This window comes from Capsella rubella, unplaced genomic scaffold, assembly GCF_000375325.1.
Source record: "Capsella rubella cultivar Monte Gargano unplaced genomic scaffold, Caprub1_0 scaffold_3, whole genome shotgun sequence".
Classification (NCBI taxonomy): domain Eukaryota; kingdom Viridiplantae; phylum Streptophyta; class Magnoliopsida; order Brassicales; family Brassicaceae; genus Capsella; species Capsella rubella.
In genome coordinates this window covers 7,408,243-7,425,247 of record NW_006238921.1, presented here as the reverse complement: position 1 = coordinate 7,425,247, position 17,005 = coordinate 7,408,243, and the positions used below count along the sequence as shown (strand labels likewise).

At 38.5% G+C, this 17,005-nt stretch overlaps 5 protein-coding genes and 1 non-coding gene across 6 annotated transcripts; 4 read left to right on the top strand and 2 right to left on the bottom strand.

Moving 5' to 3' along the window:
* Positions 1-50: 50 nt before the first annotated feature.
* Positions 51-7,531, bottom strand: LOC17892420. The gene is made up of 20 exons (XM_006300122.2): positions 7,244-7,531; positions 7,048-7,136; positions 6,541-6,650; positions 6,372-6,426; positions 5,816-5,904; positions 5,502-5,568; positions 5,364-5,426; positions 4,973-5,140; positions 4,761-4,854; positions 4,599-4,678; positions 4,439-4,511; positions 4,286-4,329; positions 4,023-4,090; positions 3,449-3,531; positions 3,181-3,338; positions 1,792-3,097; positions 1,388-1,671; positions 940-1,152; positions 697-853; positions 51-588 (listed from the first exon to the last, which is right to left on the bottom strand). The coding sequence occupies exons 1-20, from the start codon at positions 7,353-7,355 to the stop codon at positions 299-301; spliced, it is 3,603 nt and encodes a 1,200-aa protein (XP_006300184.1). The 5' UTR covers positions 7,356-7,531; the 3' UTR covers positions 51-298.
* A 775-nt stretch (positions 7,532-8,306) lies between these two features.
* Positions 8,307-9,428, top strand: LOC17892730 (putative F-box/kelch-repeat protein At3g20710). Its single transcript, XM_006299503.1, has one exon. It carries the CDS (start codon positions 8,307-8,309, stop codon positions 9,426-9,428), a length of 1,122 nt encoding a protein of 373 aa, XP_006299565.1.
* A 495-nt stretch (positions 9,429-9,923) lies between these two features.
* On the top strand, positions 9,924-11,103 carry LOC17890631. The gene is given in 2 exon segments (XM_023786432.1): positions 9,924-10,240; positions 10,242-11,103. Coding segments are annotated over 2 exon segments (1,023 nt in total). The 5' UTR covers positions 9,924-9,959; the 3' UTR covers positions 10,984-11,103.
* Positions 11,104-11,674: 571 nt separating this feature from the next.
* LOC17892673 (probable histone H2A.2) lies at positions 11,675-12,414 on the bottom strand. Its single transcript, XM_006296573.2, has 2 exons — positions 12,152-12,414; positions 11,675-12,059 (listed from the first exon to the last, which is right to left on the bottom strand). Exons 1-2 carry the CDS (start codon positions 12,338-12,340, stop codon positions 11,850-11,852), a joined length of 399 nt encoding a protein of 132 aa, XP_006296635.1. The 5' UTR covers positions 12,341-12,414; the 3' UTR covers positions 11,675-11,849.
* Positions 12,415-13,053: 639 nt separating this feature from the next.
* LOC17890558 (organic cation/carnitine transporter 4) lies at positions 13,054-16,583 on the top strand. Its single transcript, XM_006297360.2, has 2 exons — positions 13,054-13,616; positions 15,247-16,583. Exons 1-2 carry the CDS (start codon positions 13,202-13,204, stop codon positions 16,410-16,412), a joined length of 1,581 nt encoding a protein of 526 aa, XP_006297422.1. The 5' UTR covers positions 13,054-13,201; the 3' UTR covers positions 16,413-16,583.
* Positions 16,584-16,885: 302 nt separating this feature from the next.
* On the top strand, positions 16,886-16,958 carry TRNAR-ACG. Its single transcript has one exon. It is a non-coding gene; the product is annotated as a tRNA-Arg (tRNA).
* Positions 16,959-17,005: the final 47 nt, after the last annotated feature.

Below are 17,005 nucleotides of genomic sequence, written 5' to 3'. Positions count from 1 at the left end.
AAGCCCTTTTGATTTTATAGATTGAAATCAATCATGTACAAGTTCTACAGTAGAACGTAAAAACCAAAGCTTTCTTCTCCAAAATTTCTCAAAACTTTTCAATCCAAAAAGACAGTTCCTTTTTGGGTAATAACAACAAGTACAAGTATTGTTATGCATACACAAATTTCGTTTCCATCGTATATAAAGGATACAAAAAATTTCCCGCTTCAAGTAGTGATTCTCACATCTCTCTATATATGGCTATATACATTAAAAAATTAGCTACCTTCTTCACTTCTTCTTGTGAGTATGAATTTCAGATTTGGGTTCGTAATTTAGCCATTAAGCTCTGCAAACACTCGAGTTTCTGCTTGAGCTCGTGGGCGTGATTCGCTGCAGATTCTGAATCGCTGAGATCAGAAACCAGAACTGAACACTTGGCCTCTAACTCCATTGACGCTTCTTCGATGGAAGAAATGGTAGATTCTAGGTTTGTACGTGACGACATTTCTCTCATCGAGTCTGATGATACAGCAAAAGGTGAGATTTTTGGACTTCCTGCTCTGCTCGCTTTTGGAGAGAACATCTTGTCAAAACCTTCACTTCCTGCAACAAAGAGATATAAAGTTATAAGCAAAAAAGGCAATTCCAAGAACCTGGAAAGTTGCAACTATTTATCTTAAATAGATGCAGAAGAGTTTGAGATAAGTATACCAAGGTTGCTTAGTTGATTTAGAGTCGCCTGGCCAATAGATTCTTCGAGCTTTAGCACACGTAAAACCCCTGCGACTATCCTTCCCATTGCATCAACTTCAGATTTGCACAAGAATGTCAAATGTTGCAACTCATCCTTTGTAACAACTGCCTCAACCTGCAGCACCAAGGACAAAAACCTCTATCGCAAAACCTACTTTACAATAGAAAGAAGCGAGAAGCAATGATATCAGCTTCACTTACAGGTTGCTTAACAGAGAATTTCAGACTTTCTGCCACCCAGTTCAATGAGTCATCATGAACAGATTTGTCATCCGAAGCCACAATGTTAGCTTCAACGTTTACCCCTCCAAGCACGTGACCATTTTCGTAAACTCCATTTGTAGGCAAACGATTACAAGAATCGGTCCCTTTCTGCATTTGAGGCTTCACTGTCTGTAGACCTTCGACACTGACCTATAAAGCATTTCCCAAATAAAATTTAAAAGGCTCAGTAAAGGTCCATAACGCTTATGGCATTCAAGAGTGTAATTTTGAAAGACAACAGAAAGATAGAGGTTGCTTTGAGAGTTACATTTGGTTTTTTTAAGACACCACCAAACTTTCCTTCAAGTGGAGTGGTTATCATTAACCTCAGAAAGTTCAGGGAAAGAAACGAAGCTGTGGAAAAATAGGAAGTACAGATACTTACAATAATTGAGTCCACAGGATACTTGCGAGCATTATACTGATTTCCTGTCCCTTTTGGATCCACATTCTTCGGTGTACTCTTGGCTATTACTCGGAATGTACGGAAATTTGTGTGCCAACACCTCTCTTCTCTGCCAATATCTTCATTATGCAGAATTCGTGTGCCAACATCTTCTCTGCCCTCCAAAGCAAACAACCAGTCTCTTAACTCAACAGAGACATCAATGTCATCTGGCCTTCCCAAATGTGGGAAACCATCGCCATTCCAGTTTCCTGGAGTTCCATCTAGATGCATATATTAGCAAGAGTGGTTAGCAAAACTTTAAGCTGTAAACAAGAATAATTTGCATAGAGGATACTGTCACATGAACTATATTAAATGGAAACCATCAAGATGGGCTTTACCCTTTTTCCTGTCATCAATTATAGATGCTTTGAAAAGTTTTGACAAAGGCCCAGAAGATAAATGTTCTAATCCTCTAGATAAACCCTCTCCTGGACCACCATCATGGTTCAGAATTCCGAATCTGTGTAATAGAGCTTCAGCATAGCTCATTCCTCCCCCTAGGCGTACACCTGAAATGCAAGCCACGATACTTACACTGTGGCACTCCATATCCTTTTCACTGAGGGGAATCACATGTGTTATGCTTATGTCTAGAAAAGGTGTCGTTAGAGTGCTGCCACTTTGCCCATCATGTCTTCCGTTGACAACCCAAAAGACACGCCTCAGTGGGGTAGACCCATTACAGCTAACTAAGTGACCATTCCAGCTATTCTCATGTTCATCTTGTATGTCAGTATCTACACAATCTACCTCAATATTTTCCCAGTATATGTTGGAGGATACTGCAATAGCGCCACCAAGGGTTCTATGAGTTACCTTCACAGAAAGATCTTTGCCAAGAAACTGAACGAGTGGCATATCCTGAGTACTAGTAAAGGAAGACTCAAGAAACTTGAGCTGCAGATCCTTCAAAGCCAATTTTATAGCAGTATCACTAGGAACATTCTCCAACAACCCTCCAGTCAAGGAAACAGTATTCTGGCGTTTGCTTTCTTTAACAATTGAAATTTTTTCACTGACCTTACCAAAGTAAGAATAGAGGTCCAGAACAAAAAATAATTGCTCCACTGAAGCACGCGAAATATATTGCTCACAAGCAACTCCTATGCGAACAATACCACCAGGAGGAGGAATTGTTATCAGTGGCTTTCCATCCGCAGATACCATAGCAACTTCTATAGACATGTCTTTTCCTTCAACACAATTCCACAAACCCATTTCCGGACCACGAGAGCTCTGACGTTCAGTTGAGTTGGGAGATGTTTCCAAAGCCAAACTAAAATGTGAGGCTCCAGCTGTCCATTTCTTTTGGCTGGCGTCAATAGGCTGTCCCGGCCAAAGACAGAAGCAAGCAGGATCCTTTTCCAGGTTTAGTAGCCGAACTTTTAGGGTAGGTGACTCCGCAAAAGATAAGTTTTCAATATGAAGCCTCGCCCCAACGAAGGAGTTTTTTACGGAAAGGTTTTCTTTGACTGCTGAATCTTCGAAATTACTCATGTCTAATGGAACAGAGACATCTAACTCCCTCAGGGTGAAAAGAAGAGAGTTAACAGAGTTATCGGGTAAAACATCACCGGGATTCACAACAATGCCATCAGCCAGAAAAGAAGAAATTCGTAAACAAGCTTCTTCCTGAAGATGAACCTGAGAAAGGATAGAAGACGAAAATGGTGAAAGATTTGTTTAAAAAAAAAGAAAATTTTGATCTTTACGTTATATACACATACCATGAGTGGTTGGCACTGGATAACTGTCTTTGAGGAAAAGTGTGGGGGTTTTGGGGATGGCTTGACCTGAAGAGAATGTAGGGAGATCAAGGGTACATCCTGAACTATTTGCCACGGGCCATTGTCCAATGGATATATAAGAGGACAAAAATTCTTGGCTGTCCCAAAAATATGGAAGAAAAATTAATCAACATATAAATGTTTAAACAACTGACAGGGTCACAATAGAAGAATTTTTATGTAATATACAGCCGGGAATTGTTAATACCAAATTCGGGAACTGCAAGGTCTTCGGCAGCAGCTTTCATAGATGGTTGGACTAGAGCACAAGGAGAGCGCGAAAAAGCATCCCTGAATTGAAACCATAACTAATTATGCAAGAACTTTAAATCCAAATGTGTGAACCAACACATGCACAAGAAGATTATTAAAAAAATTAAGTTAAATATAAACAGCAAATGCATGTGCAACAAAGAAATGAAAAAGGAAAAGAGCTAGCTTCAAAGAACAACATAAACAGAGTACTAAGCAGAGTATTTGAAGTTTCCACAAATCTTTTCTATATATATCGATGACATACACTATCAAGGAAAATTTTGGCTTCCACAAAAGAGGCATCAGAAACGAAGATATTGACTATGCAGAAAGGAATTCGCAACTACGACAAACTTAATGCTCTGAAGATCAACAGAAACTACATAGTGCTCAGAGATAATTCTAGTAAAATGGAAAAGAAAACTACTGATATGATGACAGGGAGCCTAGCTCAAACTTTTAAAAGGCTATAAACAGATTACTCTAATCAGGAGTTTTACTATTTATCCCGACATAAGCATTTTCACCTTAAAAATAGCCCACCAATCAAAATCTTGGTTAAATAGTTAGCTGATTCTCCATCCGAAACACATGCCTGCAAGTATATATGCCAGTGATACCAGTTTTCAGCAACACATAACATGATATAATTCATAAAGATGCTTAGCGTACTGAAATTAAATAATCTGGTTCATGATTTCCCAGAACTGAGAAAGTTTCATAGTGCATAATGTGAATGCAGGAAACAAAATCATGCTAGTTACGAGATCAAATTCTAAGGAGAACATACTCGAGAAAAAAGGAGTGACTGCATGAGTAGTTCCAGTTGAAATTCTGAAATGCAGAAAGGTGGAAAATGTTAAACCCCAAAACAAGAGTAATGATTTCATGCAAGACCGCACTCTTAGCTAACATGAGGTTGAGGTGAGACATATTAACTAACCAGCATCTTTAATGCACAAAAATACATGGTCCACAAGAACGGAGACAAGAGAACGTCCTGCTGCTTCAGCAGACTGGTGGAGGCATACCATTAAAGAGTGAGGAAAAGAATAAAAGTACACTGTTTTCTTTATAATCCACTGAGAATTAAAATTTAAGACCTGCTGAGATTTTGGATCCACATCTCCGCGGTTTAGGCATAAGTACATTCCAGTTAGAAAGCGGAGAAGAGCGCGCAACCCTGTTTAGAAGTATAATGAGTAGACTTAGTTTCTATCTACATCAACTTGTTATCTCAAAACTAAGAGAAAGTGTTATCAAACCTGGTTCACTTAACGCCGGACAAACAGCTTCTGGAATGTGCAACTGAACTTCAAGCCCTAGTGGACTGTTTAGCGCTGTTCTTTGAACTGTAATCTGAACAAGAGGCCACCATCAGGGCTAATAAATTAGGCACCAAAACATCTAATGCATTCAAGTATGTTTCTCTAATATCATGTATACAGGTAAAAGAAAATCGAAAACAAATGTTTACATATGCTTGGCCAGAAATTCCTTCTAAAAAGCGTTCTCCACCAAAGAAAACTCGTTTTGCACCATCATCATCTCTGAGATTTGCTTCTTCTGAGCGGGCTAAATTAGCATCAGTGAACATATCAGGATGTGGTAGAAGATCAATTGATAAAGCTTCCCATTCAAGTTTCTGAGAACGAACGGGATATGCATCACATGTAGAAAAACAAATCACATCAGGAGTATTATCTTCAAAGAAACTTAACAGGTACGAAAAAAAAAGTACTTTTAAAAGCAAGCACCATGGAAATAGATAGATATTTGGCACTGTTTTCCTTAAAACGGAATGCTAAATCTTTGAGCCATCAAGAATATAATATCAAGGGAAACTAGCTAACGAGTGGCATCAATACCTTAAACAAATAAATAAATCCTGTGTTAGTAGAGAAGTCCCTTGCTTCTTTCAGATTTACAACCTGTAAATGGAAATTCATTCAGAAATACCATTTCTCCCAGAAAGATTTATCTAACAACATGATCGCAAATATCACCTTCCAACTCTCATTAGTGGTATACAGAACAAGGTTACGTATTGTAATAGATGCCAGCGGAGCAGCCCTAGATACAAAGTATAAGAGCTTAGAAATACATAAGCAATAATTCAAGGCACTTAAAATTAATCCCCGAGTAGATGAAAATGAAAAGGAAATATTTCTCAGGTAGGAGTGTGAAAGGCATAAATTATAAAATAACCAGAATTATGGATCAAAGAACCCTAACTCCCAAGTAACGAGATTGGAACACCCCGCAGATATGAAGCTAAACCTCAAATTGATAGAAAATGGGTGCAGTAAAAGTAACTTACCAGGCTGCCCCTCCTTCGCGGTGAGCACCACCTCCAGTTTCAAGAAGAAGATTGACCACCTTAACTTGTAAAGTCATTCCGTCTGCAATCTGATTGAGATAATAAAAGATAATTGCACAAGTAGCTATATATTGGAAATGAATAGAACTATAAACCAGAAGAAAGACAATCTGGCAAGTTGACATCATTGCCACGACAAAACAAAAGGAAATGCATAGCTAGTCTTCAACCAAATGTGCAAGAAAGACCGATAATGAACCAAGCTCAAAACCACCTACCTAACTACAGAGTGATCGAAACCAGAACCAATACAGCCTATTTCCTCATTGTTGCATTTTTAGCCTACCCACTAAAATCTATTGAGATTTACAATACATACATATATTGGACAAAACATTATCAGCATCTCCCTAGTAAATAAAATCCCAAGGTGAGATGGAAATTATATTCTTCTACTTATGGAGAATATGGCCCATGGTAGTTATTAGTTTTGTTTGCAAAAAAAAAAAAAAAAAACTAGTGCCTCCATATTGACTAAGTAGAAGAGATACCGCACCTTGTCAGCGAATCCATAACCATTACTTTTTCCAGAGGCGGTAGGAGACTGAACACTGAAGGAAAAAAAAAAAAAAAAGTGAAAGACTCAATAATATTCAGGGAAATCAAGGAAAGCCTCAGGTAAGACAGGGCAGAAAGGAAAACAAATGAAGTAGGGGATTCAGTACCTGCTTGGACCCTTTGTCACATCAGCATCAGGATTTTCTTCAAGAACAAGATCGAGTTTATCGATTTGCACAACTACAGGTTCCGTTTGTACATTACTGACATACGGAAGCTGTATAAAGAGGAAATGGGAGAAGGACATATTAATGCTTATGAACAATAATATTAGGCCATACTCGTAAATAGAACCATACATCAAATTTAACAGAGCTATAATTTCCTACGGACAGTCCCGTCTACATCGTCACAATTCCATTACCCGCGAGAAATTGTCACAAAAATCAAAGCTATGTTCTTAGCAAATCCTAAATATATCTGGTAAAAGATGGAAACTACAGATATGCACCTCAGGATTATGGCCTAATTTTTCAATGAATTAATCTCAAAATCAAGAAAAAATAGACTTAAAGATGGACAGCCTCTGCTACTATCCCCAATTTCACATTTATTTATACTCGTTTCAAATTGGAAACAAATACACTTAAGAATGAGATGAGTTCAGGACAAACCATGATTTCCAATTTTCCAACTTTGGCAGTAGTCACACTAAGTGCGGGTGGCAAACCCATACTGGCATGTATAGCCTCACCATTAATGTCTGCAACAAACAAAAATCTAAATCAGAAGGATACACAAAAACACAATTTTTTTATCAGTAAAGAACTCCGAGTTGAAAACAAATTAACAACAAAAAAAAAAAGGGACCTAGATTAGAAAGCTGAGCGGTACGGCCTTGAAGCTTGAACTGATCTCTGGTGAATGATTTGAGCCAATACTTGAGAGTATACTCCAAGGCTCGAGCCAGTATCGACTCCATTTGCTGATCCTGTGTCTCGAATCAACAAAATGATGGATCAGCAGCAGCTCATAGACTTTGCCGATCACGGTGATCCCAGATCCGAGAAATTGGGTTTCTGTAGAAAAGCAAAAGACGTGGAATCGAGAATGTTGCGTCGTTAGGACATTAGAGATTTTGTTCTGTAATTAAAAATAAAATAAATTAGAAAATAAAGACTGTAACTTATCAAATGTGTGTGTTCTCATGGGAGAATAGGAAATCTTGGAGATGAGTGGCACGTTAGAGGCTGTTCGGTTCGCACGTGTGAAGATATATGACCGACTAGTTATATTATTGAAGTAGAGAGACCTTGAAAGAGTAGTGTGTAGTATTACCATCCTCATCATGTCGGCCATTATTAATGGATGGATGAAATATATCTCAAGGATTTGGTTTCAAACTTCCAAACCTAGTTTTGGACACTTTTGATTCAAGTGTAGTTATGTTTTGGAACAATGGTATTTGCCACATTTAAGCTAAAACTAATCATCAATCATCAAAATTTGGCTACTATGGCCAAAACATACTATACGAAGAAGATTGAAAAGTGTAAAACCAAAATGAAACTCTAATCGTCCATCACCAAGTTCAGAGCCTCAGAGGATTTGCTTTCAAACATCATCGTTTATGTTATGTGTATATTTTGGAACAAAGAGAATTTACCACATTGAAGCTAACCATCAATTATGAAGCATGGGCCTTCATCTGTAATAATGCGTCTAATAGGCCCAATAAAATAGGAAACGTATAAGATGTGCCATCGTCTCACTTTAGGGTTCTTTAAGTGTCTCCTATACCAAAACCTATGGAATGAATGCCTCCTCTGGAAGAAACCAGTAACCATAAATTAAAAGGAACAGAGTTTTTGATATCTGACCAAGATTTCTCTGTGCTACCTCGATTGATCCTAGCTTGTTTCAAACGATGATCATGAAGATGTCAAATCTTCCAAAGGATTTGGTGGAGGAGATTCTCTCTAGGGTTCCGCTTATATACCTAGGAGCACTGAGATCTACTTGCAAAAGTTGGAACGCTTTATCCAAAACTAGGAGCTTTGTAGACAAGCACATCAACAAAGCAGCCATATCAGGGGAAAAGCAGTTTCTGATGATCACGCAATTCAATGTTCGTTTGCTCGGCGCCAGTCTCGATACAAGTGAAAACAACAATGTTGATCTATCTATACAGCAGAAAGCTAAAATTACTAGCCGAGGTAAGCCAGCAGCTGATGTATTCTATAAAGCTAAAGTTATTCACTGCAACGGTGTATTCTTAGGTGTACAAGGGAACATGCTTGTGGTTTGGAACCCCTATTGGGGACAAACAAAATGGATCTTAGCAAGACCTCCTCACGACCTGCCGAACATGCAAGAACAGTATGCTCTCGGATACGACAAATCCAGCTGTAGTCATAAGATTTTGAGGCTTTTAGGTATTACCGTTAAGTGTCTCGATATCTACGACTTGAGCGCTAAGTCATGGAAGATTCCTGATGGCACTCTTGAACACGATGTAGAGTACATGCGAGATGGCGTGTCTTTGAAGGGAGATACTTACTGGTATGCTTTTGATAAAGGATCAAGAGATGCTTACTTATTCGCTTTTGATTTTACAAGAGAGATTTTTGGACCGCGTCTGCCTCTGCCCTTCAATAAAGTGCCTATGCCGTTGAATGAAGGTTATGCGACTCTATCTGCAGTCAAAGAAGAGAAGCTGGCGGTGTTATTACACCTGGGAGTTACAATGTATATTTGGGTTACGAACAAGATTGAGCCTGATGAGGTGTCGTGGAGCATCTTCTTAAAACTTAATATGCAACCAAGTGTTCGTTATCACTATGATCTTTTCTTGATTGACGAGGAAAAGAAAGTCGCAGTTGTTTTTTGGAAAGACGGGCCAGCGTGGTTTCAAGTTAAACCCACTTACGACGGAGCTTACATCACTGGAGAGAATGGTTATGTCAAAAGTGTAAATCTCGGTAAATCTCCAAACACACTAGAGCTTTCCCGTCGTTTGTGCTCTTATGTTCCAAGTTCTATGAAAATCATGTAACGAATATATAAATTCGTCCGTTTTTACATTTTCATTTTGATCGCATCTTCTTTGAACAAGATTTATCAACAAATTATGTGTAAATTATTTCTCATTTATTCGTCTTATGCAACATGGGTGAGAATTTATTCAATTTACAGTTTACACAACAGACGATATGATGACAATGTCGAGCAAGTTGCATTCAAATGTTTAGAGACAGAGTAACAAAACTGACATGAGACTTTATATAAGGTTCAGAACAAAAACATGAGTCTGGCTTCGTTCTTTTTTTTTTGGAGAAACGAACACACAATGGATCTTGACTTTGCAATGCCAAGTTTTACTACAAAACAGTCCCTCTGTTTGCTTTATTTTTGGGTTCATTACTGCCGAAGTATATATAAAGCAGGGACGGGTTTCGTAAACCGACCCAAACCAAAATAAATGTTTTGTCAATTACACGATCGGTTTTGTAACATTTGTGCGAATTTCTCATTTGAACGACCTTATCCTCTTTCTCTTCTTTTTTCGCATCATCGTTCATCAGCCATGGCTTCCTCGACTCTCTTCAAACTCAATACACAGACATTCAAAGCTCTGAACCCATCTTCCCATTCGTTATGTCCTCCAAAATCCAGAATTTTCCATCTTCATTTCTCTAAATCACTCTCACAGCAACAACATTCAAAGCTCAACCACAAATCCACAACTACTCGTTTCTTCGCTCCTCTCTGTTTCTCTCTTCCTTCACCTTCTTCTCCTCCCATTTCAAAAGAAGAAGCCATTCTTCAAGCCAAGACTTGTCTCTCTTCTTGTCTCATCAAACCCTTAACACCCAAAGCTCGCTTCCCCTAAACTCAAGAAGCTCAAACAACCAAGATTCCGTCTTGAAATCCCAATCCTTGACGATGATTCTCCTTCCTCTCTCTCTCAGCTCGCTTTTTCGATCTTCCATGACTTACCCATCTCGAGAAGAGGCTCCCCCAATGTCAAGCTTCTCTTCCTCTGGCCTGACCCTTCTTCCCTCGATTCCGCCGTTAAAGCTTTCCGGTCTGACTCTATCAACCACATTGCCATGTCTCCGGTTTCAGACGCTGTCATCAAAGCTCTGAGATCAGCTGACGTGGCGGTTTTCATGGCGCCTGAGAGAACGCAGCTGGAAGATGTGAAGACGGCGAGTGAAGCTTTTTCTTCTAAACCTGTGGTGATGATCAATCCGAGATGGTTGTTCGAGGAAGAGAAAAGCTTTGGCGATGAACTCAATGGCTTTATTGGTTCCTTTGAAGTGATATATGCGTTCACAGGTTTAGAAGTGAGAGGACTGTTGAGTAAGAGAAAAGGAGTGATCTTTAAGTGTGTGAGAGATGGTGTTGTGAGTGGAGAGAGATGGAACGTTCTTGTTGAAGAAGAGGAAGGCAATGGAACTTTGAAAGTGGTCTCACAGTTCAAAGCTAGGCCATCAATGGAAGAAGTTGAACTTGTTCTGTATAATCTGATGGCTATGAATTCGCCTATCACCAAATCAGCTAAGTTTCTCAAAGATTTGGTTTCAAACATCACTGGGAAAAAGTAATTTGGGTTAGGAGTCCAATGTGTAGTATGTCTTGTTTAGTTTTCACTTTTCCATGAATTAAAAGAGTTTCCTGTAAAGAATCGATTTTTGCATAGAGAAGTTGGACCTAATCATCAATCATCCAACTTGGCATTGAGTGAGTGTTACAGGGTGAGCTTTGATTCTTTAAACATTATTGCCTGGAGTTGCTCCTTCTCCACATTCAGCTTCTGTTTGACACCACATTGACTTAGAAGTCCACAAAGTACTTCACTTTATGCAATTTGCCAAGTAACTGTTCCACATACGAATATCAAACCTTGTCTGTCATCAGAGGTTATCTAATCCAATATGAGCCAAGTCCTAAAACCTAATGTGCTAATGCCAAATTTGAAAATCAAGAACTTAAAATGGAGACAGGGTAAGGGCCAATGCTGAGGGAGAATTAGTAGTCAGTCAGCCAATCACACATCAATTTCTCTATCCATCCTTTACATGTCGAAACCAGAGGTACTCAAATTTGACACTGCAGCGATACTTCTTATGCCAGCATAGTCCCAATAACTTGGTACAAAGCAATGAACAATCAAATTTTATGTTATTTGGGGACGACTAACCCCTTATATCAGAGAAAGTTTTATGGTGAACAGATCAAAACCTCTTTAATTCGGATTAACGAGTATGAATGGCAAATTAAATTAAAAATATCATATATTAGCATAACAAATTCAATATCATATCATAAGACTTTAGAATATTTCTTTTAAAACAAAGTGGACTCTACACCAGACCGCTAATGAAACCAAATCAAACTAAACCAGATCTAATTAGAACCTAAGAAGCTACACATTAATTAACTAGCAAACCACAACAACACAATAACTAATCTAATCTTCATCAGCGGAAGGTTTTGAAGCACCAGCCTTCTTGGGGAGAAGAAGGTTGTGAATGTTAGGCATCACACCTCCATTAGCAATCGTCACATCTCCAAGTAACTTGCTCAGCTCCTCATCGTTCCTCACCGCGAGCTGAATGTGACGTGGCACAATCCTAGTCTTCTTGTTATCCCTCGCTGCGTTTCCAGCCAATTCCAAAACCTACACAGATCCAATTTCCAAACCGGGTTAACAATCAGGGCTTTTACGAAATTGATAAGATCCGAAGAACTAGGAAAGAGGATGATAGCTACCTCAGCGGCGAGGTATTCGAGAACGGCGGCTAAGTAAACCGGAGCTCCGGCACCAACACGCTCGGCGTACTTGCCGTTCTTCAGAAATCGAGCGATACGACCAACGGGGAATTGAAGACCGGCTTTGCTGCTTCTCGACGTCGCCTTCTTCGCAACACCAGATCCGAGAGTCTTGCCACGACCAGCCATTTGTGATATTAGAGGAGAGAGATAATTACAAAAAAAAAAAAAAAAACTGAAAAATTCAAAGCGAGGGATTGGTACGAAAATTATACAGTAGAAACAAGACTTTTGGGTTTATATAGTGCGTAGAGAGACGGTTGTATTTCGCTTGTCCAATAGAAAACAGTCACACGGATCGATATGACTACCGTTAGATCAGATTAAGCATCGACGGTTTATAATTCACTTTTGGATTTACCATTTTTTGTTGTTGTTTTCAACTAAATTCTAGTAGTAGTGGATGTGGATCCAAGTTAAAAACTGGTTTGACGGAAATACCCTTTCGAGTTTCAGTTTTTAACTTTTGACCCAAATTATGTCAAAAAGAAAAGTTTTTATTAATCGCATTTCTAAGCCAAGATGGGTAGTATAAATAAGCCTAAGATATATTCACAACTATTGTATAGTTTTAGCATATATGATTCTAAATATGTGTAGTAAATTTAGCTTGGCATATTAAAAGAAGACGCGTAAATATATTCAATCATAGTAATAATTAGACGATTACAGAATAATATAACCATTTATAGAATCATATGTTTTTTTTACTTTAAAATGGAATTATATGATGTGGCATACTAAATTTCAAATTGACAACTCATAAAACATTAAATAAGATGACATATTTCAAACTAATTATATTAGCAGATTAACTTAGCCAGAGTAGTCAACAATATCTTCAAAAAGGAAAAAATTACAAAAAAAATATTAACAACCGGCGAAGAGATATAAATACGACAAAGAAGACACCTCCTTCTTCGCGTCAAACTAAATCAAGAAGGCCTCCAATTCCAAATTCACAAAACACTGTAAAAAACAAAAAAAATTATGGAATCTCCGGAGGAGAGGAACGGTAATGACGTACGACAACCGCTGCTGGATAAAAATCCGGCGAAGAAAGAAGCGGAGGGAGAGGAGAGATTATGCATAGACGAGATGTTGCAGAGATACTGCGGCGAGTTCGGGAGGTGGCAGATGAGACACTTCGTGCTGACGTGTCTCGCTTGGGCTTTAGAGGCGTTCCACACCATGGTTATGATCTTCGCCGATCAAGAACCGGACTGGAAATGCGTCGTCGGGTCGGATTGTCGGGTCGGGTCTTCTACTTGCGGGTTGGATCCGAGTTCTTGGGAATGGTCGGCCGGTAAAGGAAGCTCCACCGTGTCGGAATGGGGATTGATTTGCGGCGAGAAGTATAAGGTTGGTCTCGTTCAAGCTCTCTTCTTCGCCGGATGCATGATCGGTATGTTTTTTTTTTTTTTTATCTCACTTCTAAGTTTTGTTTTTTTGGTTTGAACCAAACAAGAAAATAACAGCTGTTGCTTGAAAATGTTTATTTCACGTAGAATTCAGTTGTTTTTCTTTAGGTGAAAATATATTAGATGGTTTAGATCAAAATAACTAAATAGCTAATTCGATAATGACGAAACTGTTTCGATGAAACTGTTTTTTTATATGGATTAATCTCCTTTCGAGATTATTCGATAGTTAATGAATATATTAGCTGATTTAGTTGTTAATTTGTGCTTGGTATATTTGATCAAGCTAATAAATTAGTTTATTTCGATGGCACGTTGGTTTTCGAATCTAAATCATTCAGAATCGTACCACGTGGCTGATCACATGATTTTTGGAAAATAACACTAGAGTAGTTTCACACAAAAAAAAAAACACTATAGAGTAGAAGAAATATCAATATACCTCACATTTCTTTTTATATATTAGAAAATTTTGGATGATAAGATTACAAGGCGGTCCAAATTCACGCACACAACAAAAAGTGATTGGTGATAAAAGAAAAGATAGACTTTGATTCATATGCTTGGTGCTAAAAAAACAAAAAATAAAAATAAACAACAAAAATTGACAAAAATGTGTATTGTATATATGATATACGTGTGACTGAGTAAACGAGTTGATCACATTCTATATTATCTTGTTAGCTTTTTTGGTATCTTTAGTTTATTGGTACAGAATGATATCGTTGAATTGATCTGTAAAGTTGAAAACACACACACAAATATCTCTGCGTGGCATGGCGTGCGCTTGTCTGTAAATAAACATTGGGTTATACACCGCTTCGGTCATGATTCACCCAAACATCATTTCACGCATACAGCCACATCTCTTTTATTTTCTTCAAGTATCTAGGTTTTAAAGACAATTGTTTTCTATCAGAATTTTCTATGAAAGTTGATTTTTTTTTTGGTAAAATGAAAGTTGATTTTTTAATCAAAGTTTGAAATATGTTCGACTTTTCAATGTTTTTGTAGATCATGTTTATGGTGTTGATTACACTATTAGTTTAGTTTTTATAATAGTGATATATTGACGTTTACGTTTGGAAAAAAACGTGTAGCAAAAAGACATTTAGGCTTACATGTCTAGTTGCACAAACAAACAAACCTCGTTACTTATATTGGCTCATTAATAATAAAAAACTAAAAGTTGCATACCTTATTTTGGCTTATGTTTACATTAGTTTATAAAAGAAAAATGGACAGTTTAATTTGGCTCTGGATAATCCAATCTCTAAATTTGATGCCTGATCATAGGATATACGAAGGAATATCCAATTAGAGTTGCATACTAGTCAATTTATTTTTACATGTAACTGGCATGAAAGCGTCATCTTCCATTGAAGTTGAAGATATCGTTTTCATATCAATAGAAAATAAGATTTTGAAACATTGGTCCCAGCATAACTCATAAAGCACTTCGCTTTTGTATACAACACATGCCTTATGGTCCCTTTACGAACTTGTCAAATTAAATATTTGTTTCAAGTCTCTAACTAAAGCTTTATGTATATATATTTTTTTGCTACAAACATGGCCTAATTAATTATAGTGTGTTGACTTAATTATGTACAGGCGCAGGAGTATTCGGACATCTATCAGACTCAAAGCTAGGAAGAAAAGGTTCATTAACAGTGGTCTGCATCATCAACGCAATATTCGGAATCGCCACGGCCTTTTCCCCAAACTACTGGACCTACGTGGTTCTCCGGTTCTTGACAGGTTTCAGCACCGGTGGTGTTGGCCTAACAGCGTTTGTCCTAGCCACCGAACCCATAGGACCGAGCAAACGCGGTGTAGCCGGAATGTCAACGTTCTACTTCTTCTCTGCCGGCATTGCACTTCTATCCGGCATTGCTTACGTTTTCAGATCTTGGAGGGAGCTTTTCATAGTGTCTTCGTTACCGTCTCTCTTGTTCCTACTCATCGTTATCCCATTCATCTCCGAGTCCCCGAGGTGGTATCTCGTGAGAGGCAAAGTAGACGAGGCGATGAAGTTGATGCATTTGATAGCTAAAACGAACGGGCGTCACATTCCCGCTGGTGTCACTCTTGCTCTAGACGACGACTTGGAAAACAACAACGGCGAGAGGAACAATACTGCTGTCGAGGGTTCTCTCAAAGATGTTTTACTGTCGCCTCTCACGCGGATAAGGCTTCTCATTACAGTTGCCATAAGTTTCACGGTCTCCATTGTGTACTACGGACTAAGCCTCAACGTAGTCAACCTCAAGACTAATCTCTACCTCAACGTCTTTGTCAACGCGGTGGCAGAGATGCCTGCATTTGCTATAACAGCTGTTTTGCTAGACAAGTACGGGAGGAAACCGCTGTCCATAGGGACGCAGTGGTTCAGCTGCGTGTTCTGCCTCGCGGGATTCGCTGTATGGGGAGCTGGTCCATGGAAGTCTGTTAGAATGGTTGCAGGGGTTTTAGGGATATTCGGGATGGCTGGAACGTACAATCTTCTGTTCATATATATAGCGGAGCTGTTTCCTACAGTGGTAAGGAACGCGGCATTGGGTTGCGCGACTCAGGCGGCTCAAATGGGAGCGATTCTGGCGCCTTTTGTGGTGGTTTTAGGGGATGAGTTACCGTTTGGGGTGTTTGCTGTTTGCGGGTTAGTGGGAGGTGGGCTTGCGTTTTACTTGCCGGAGACGTTAAACAAGCCGCTGTATGATACAATGTTTGGGATGCACGAAGCTGAGACTAACAGAGGCAGAGGAGATGTAGTGTGTTAAAGAAAACAGAATCCTACAACATTTAGACATGGAAACACAAATAAAGTTCTTAGGGATAGGTGTTTTAAAATGTCAAATTGTTTTGTACGTGCTTTCTTGTGTTGTGATTTTGCATTGAGGTTTTGGGTTTCTAATGGTGAAGGCGTTTATAACAAAATTAACATTGATTTATAGTGCACATTCATGGTTTTGATTTGTGATAAAAAGAAAAAACAAATGCTTAACACTAATATAGATATGACCAATCACGTTTGCCAAAGAAAAATAATAATAATGGATCGAGGTGAAAGATTTAATAACTTTGTTTTTTTTTCTGACCAATCAAGATTGAAGTCTCTGTTTTATTAGTTTCTATCTATTTCTGTTTTATATTTTTTATCACTAAAAACGTGATTTGTCAAAAATTATGTGTATGTCAATGTTAATTTTGAGTTTTCGATATTAATTTTATTTCGCGTCAGATCTAACATCAGGGTTCCATGGCCCAATGGATAAGGCGCTGGTCTACGAAACCAGAGATTCTGGGTTCGATCCCCAGTGGAATCGTGTTTGCTGTATATTGTACCCTTTTTTAATTTTTGTTTCCGGCCAAA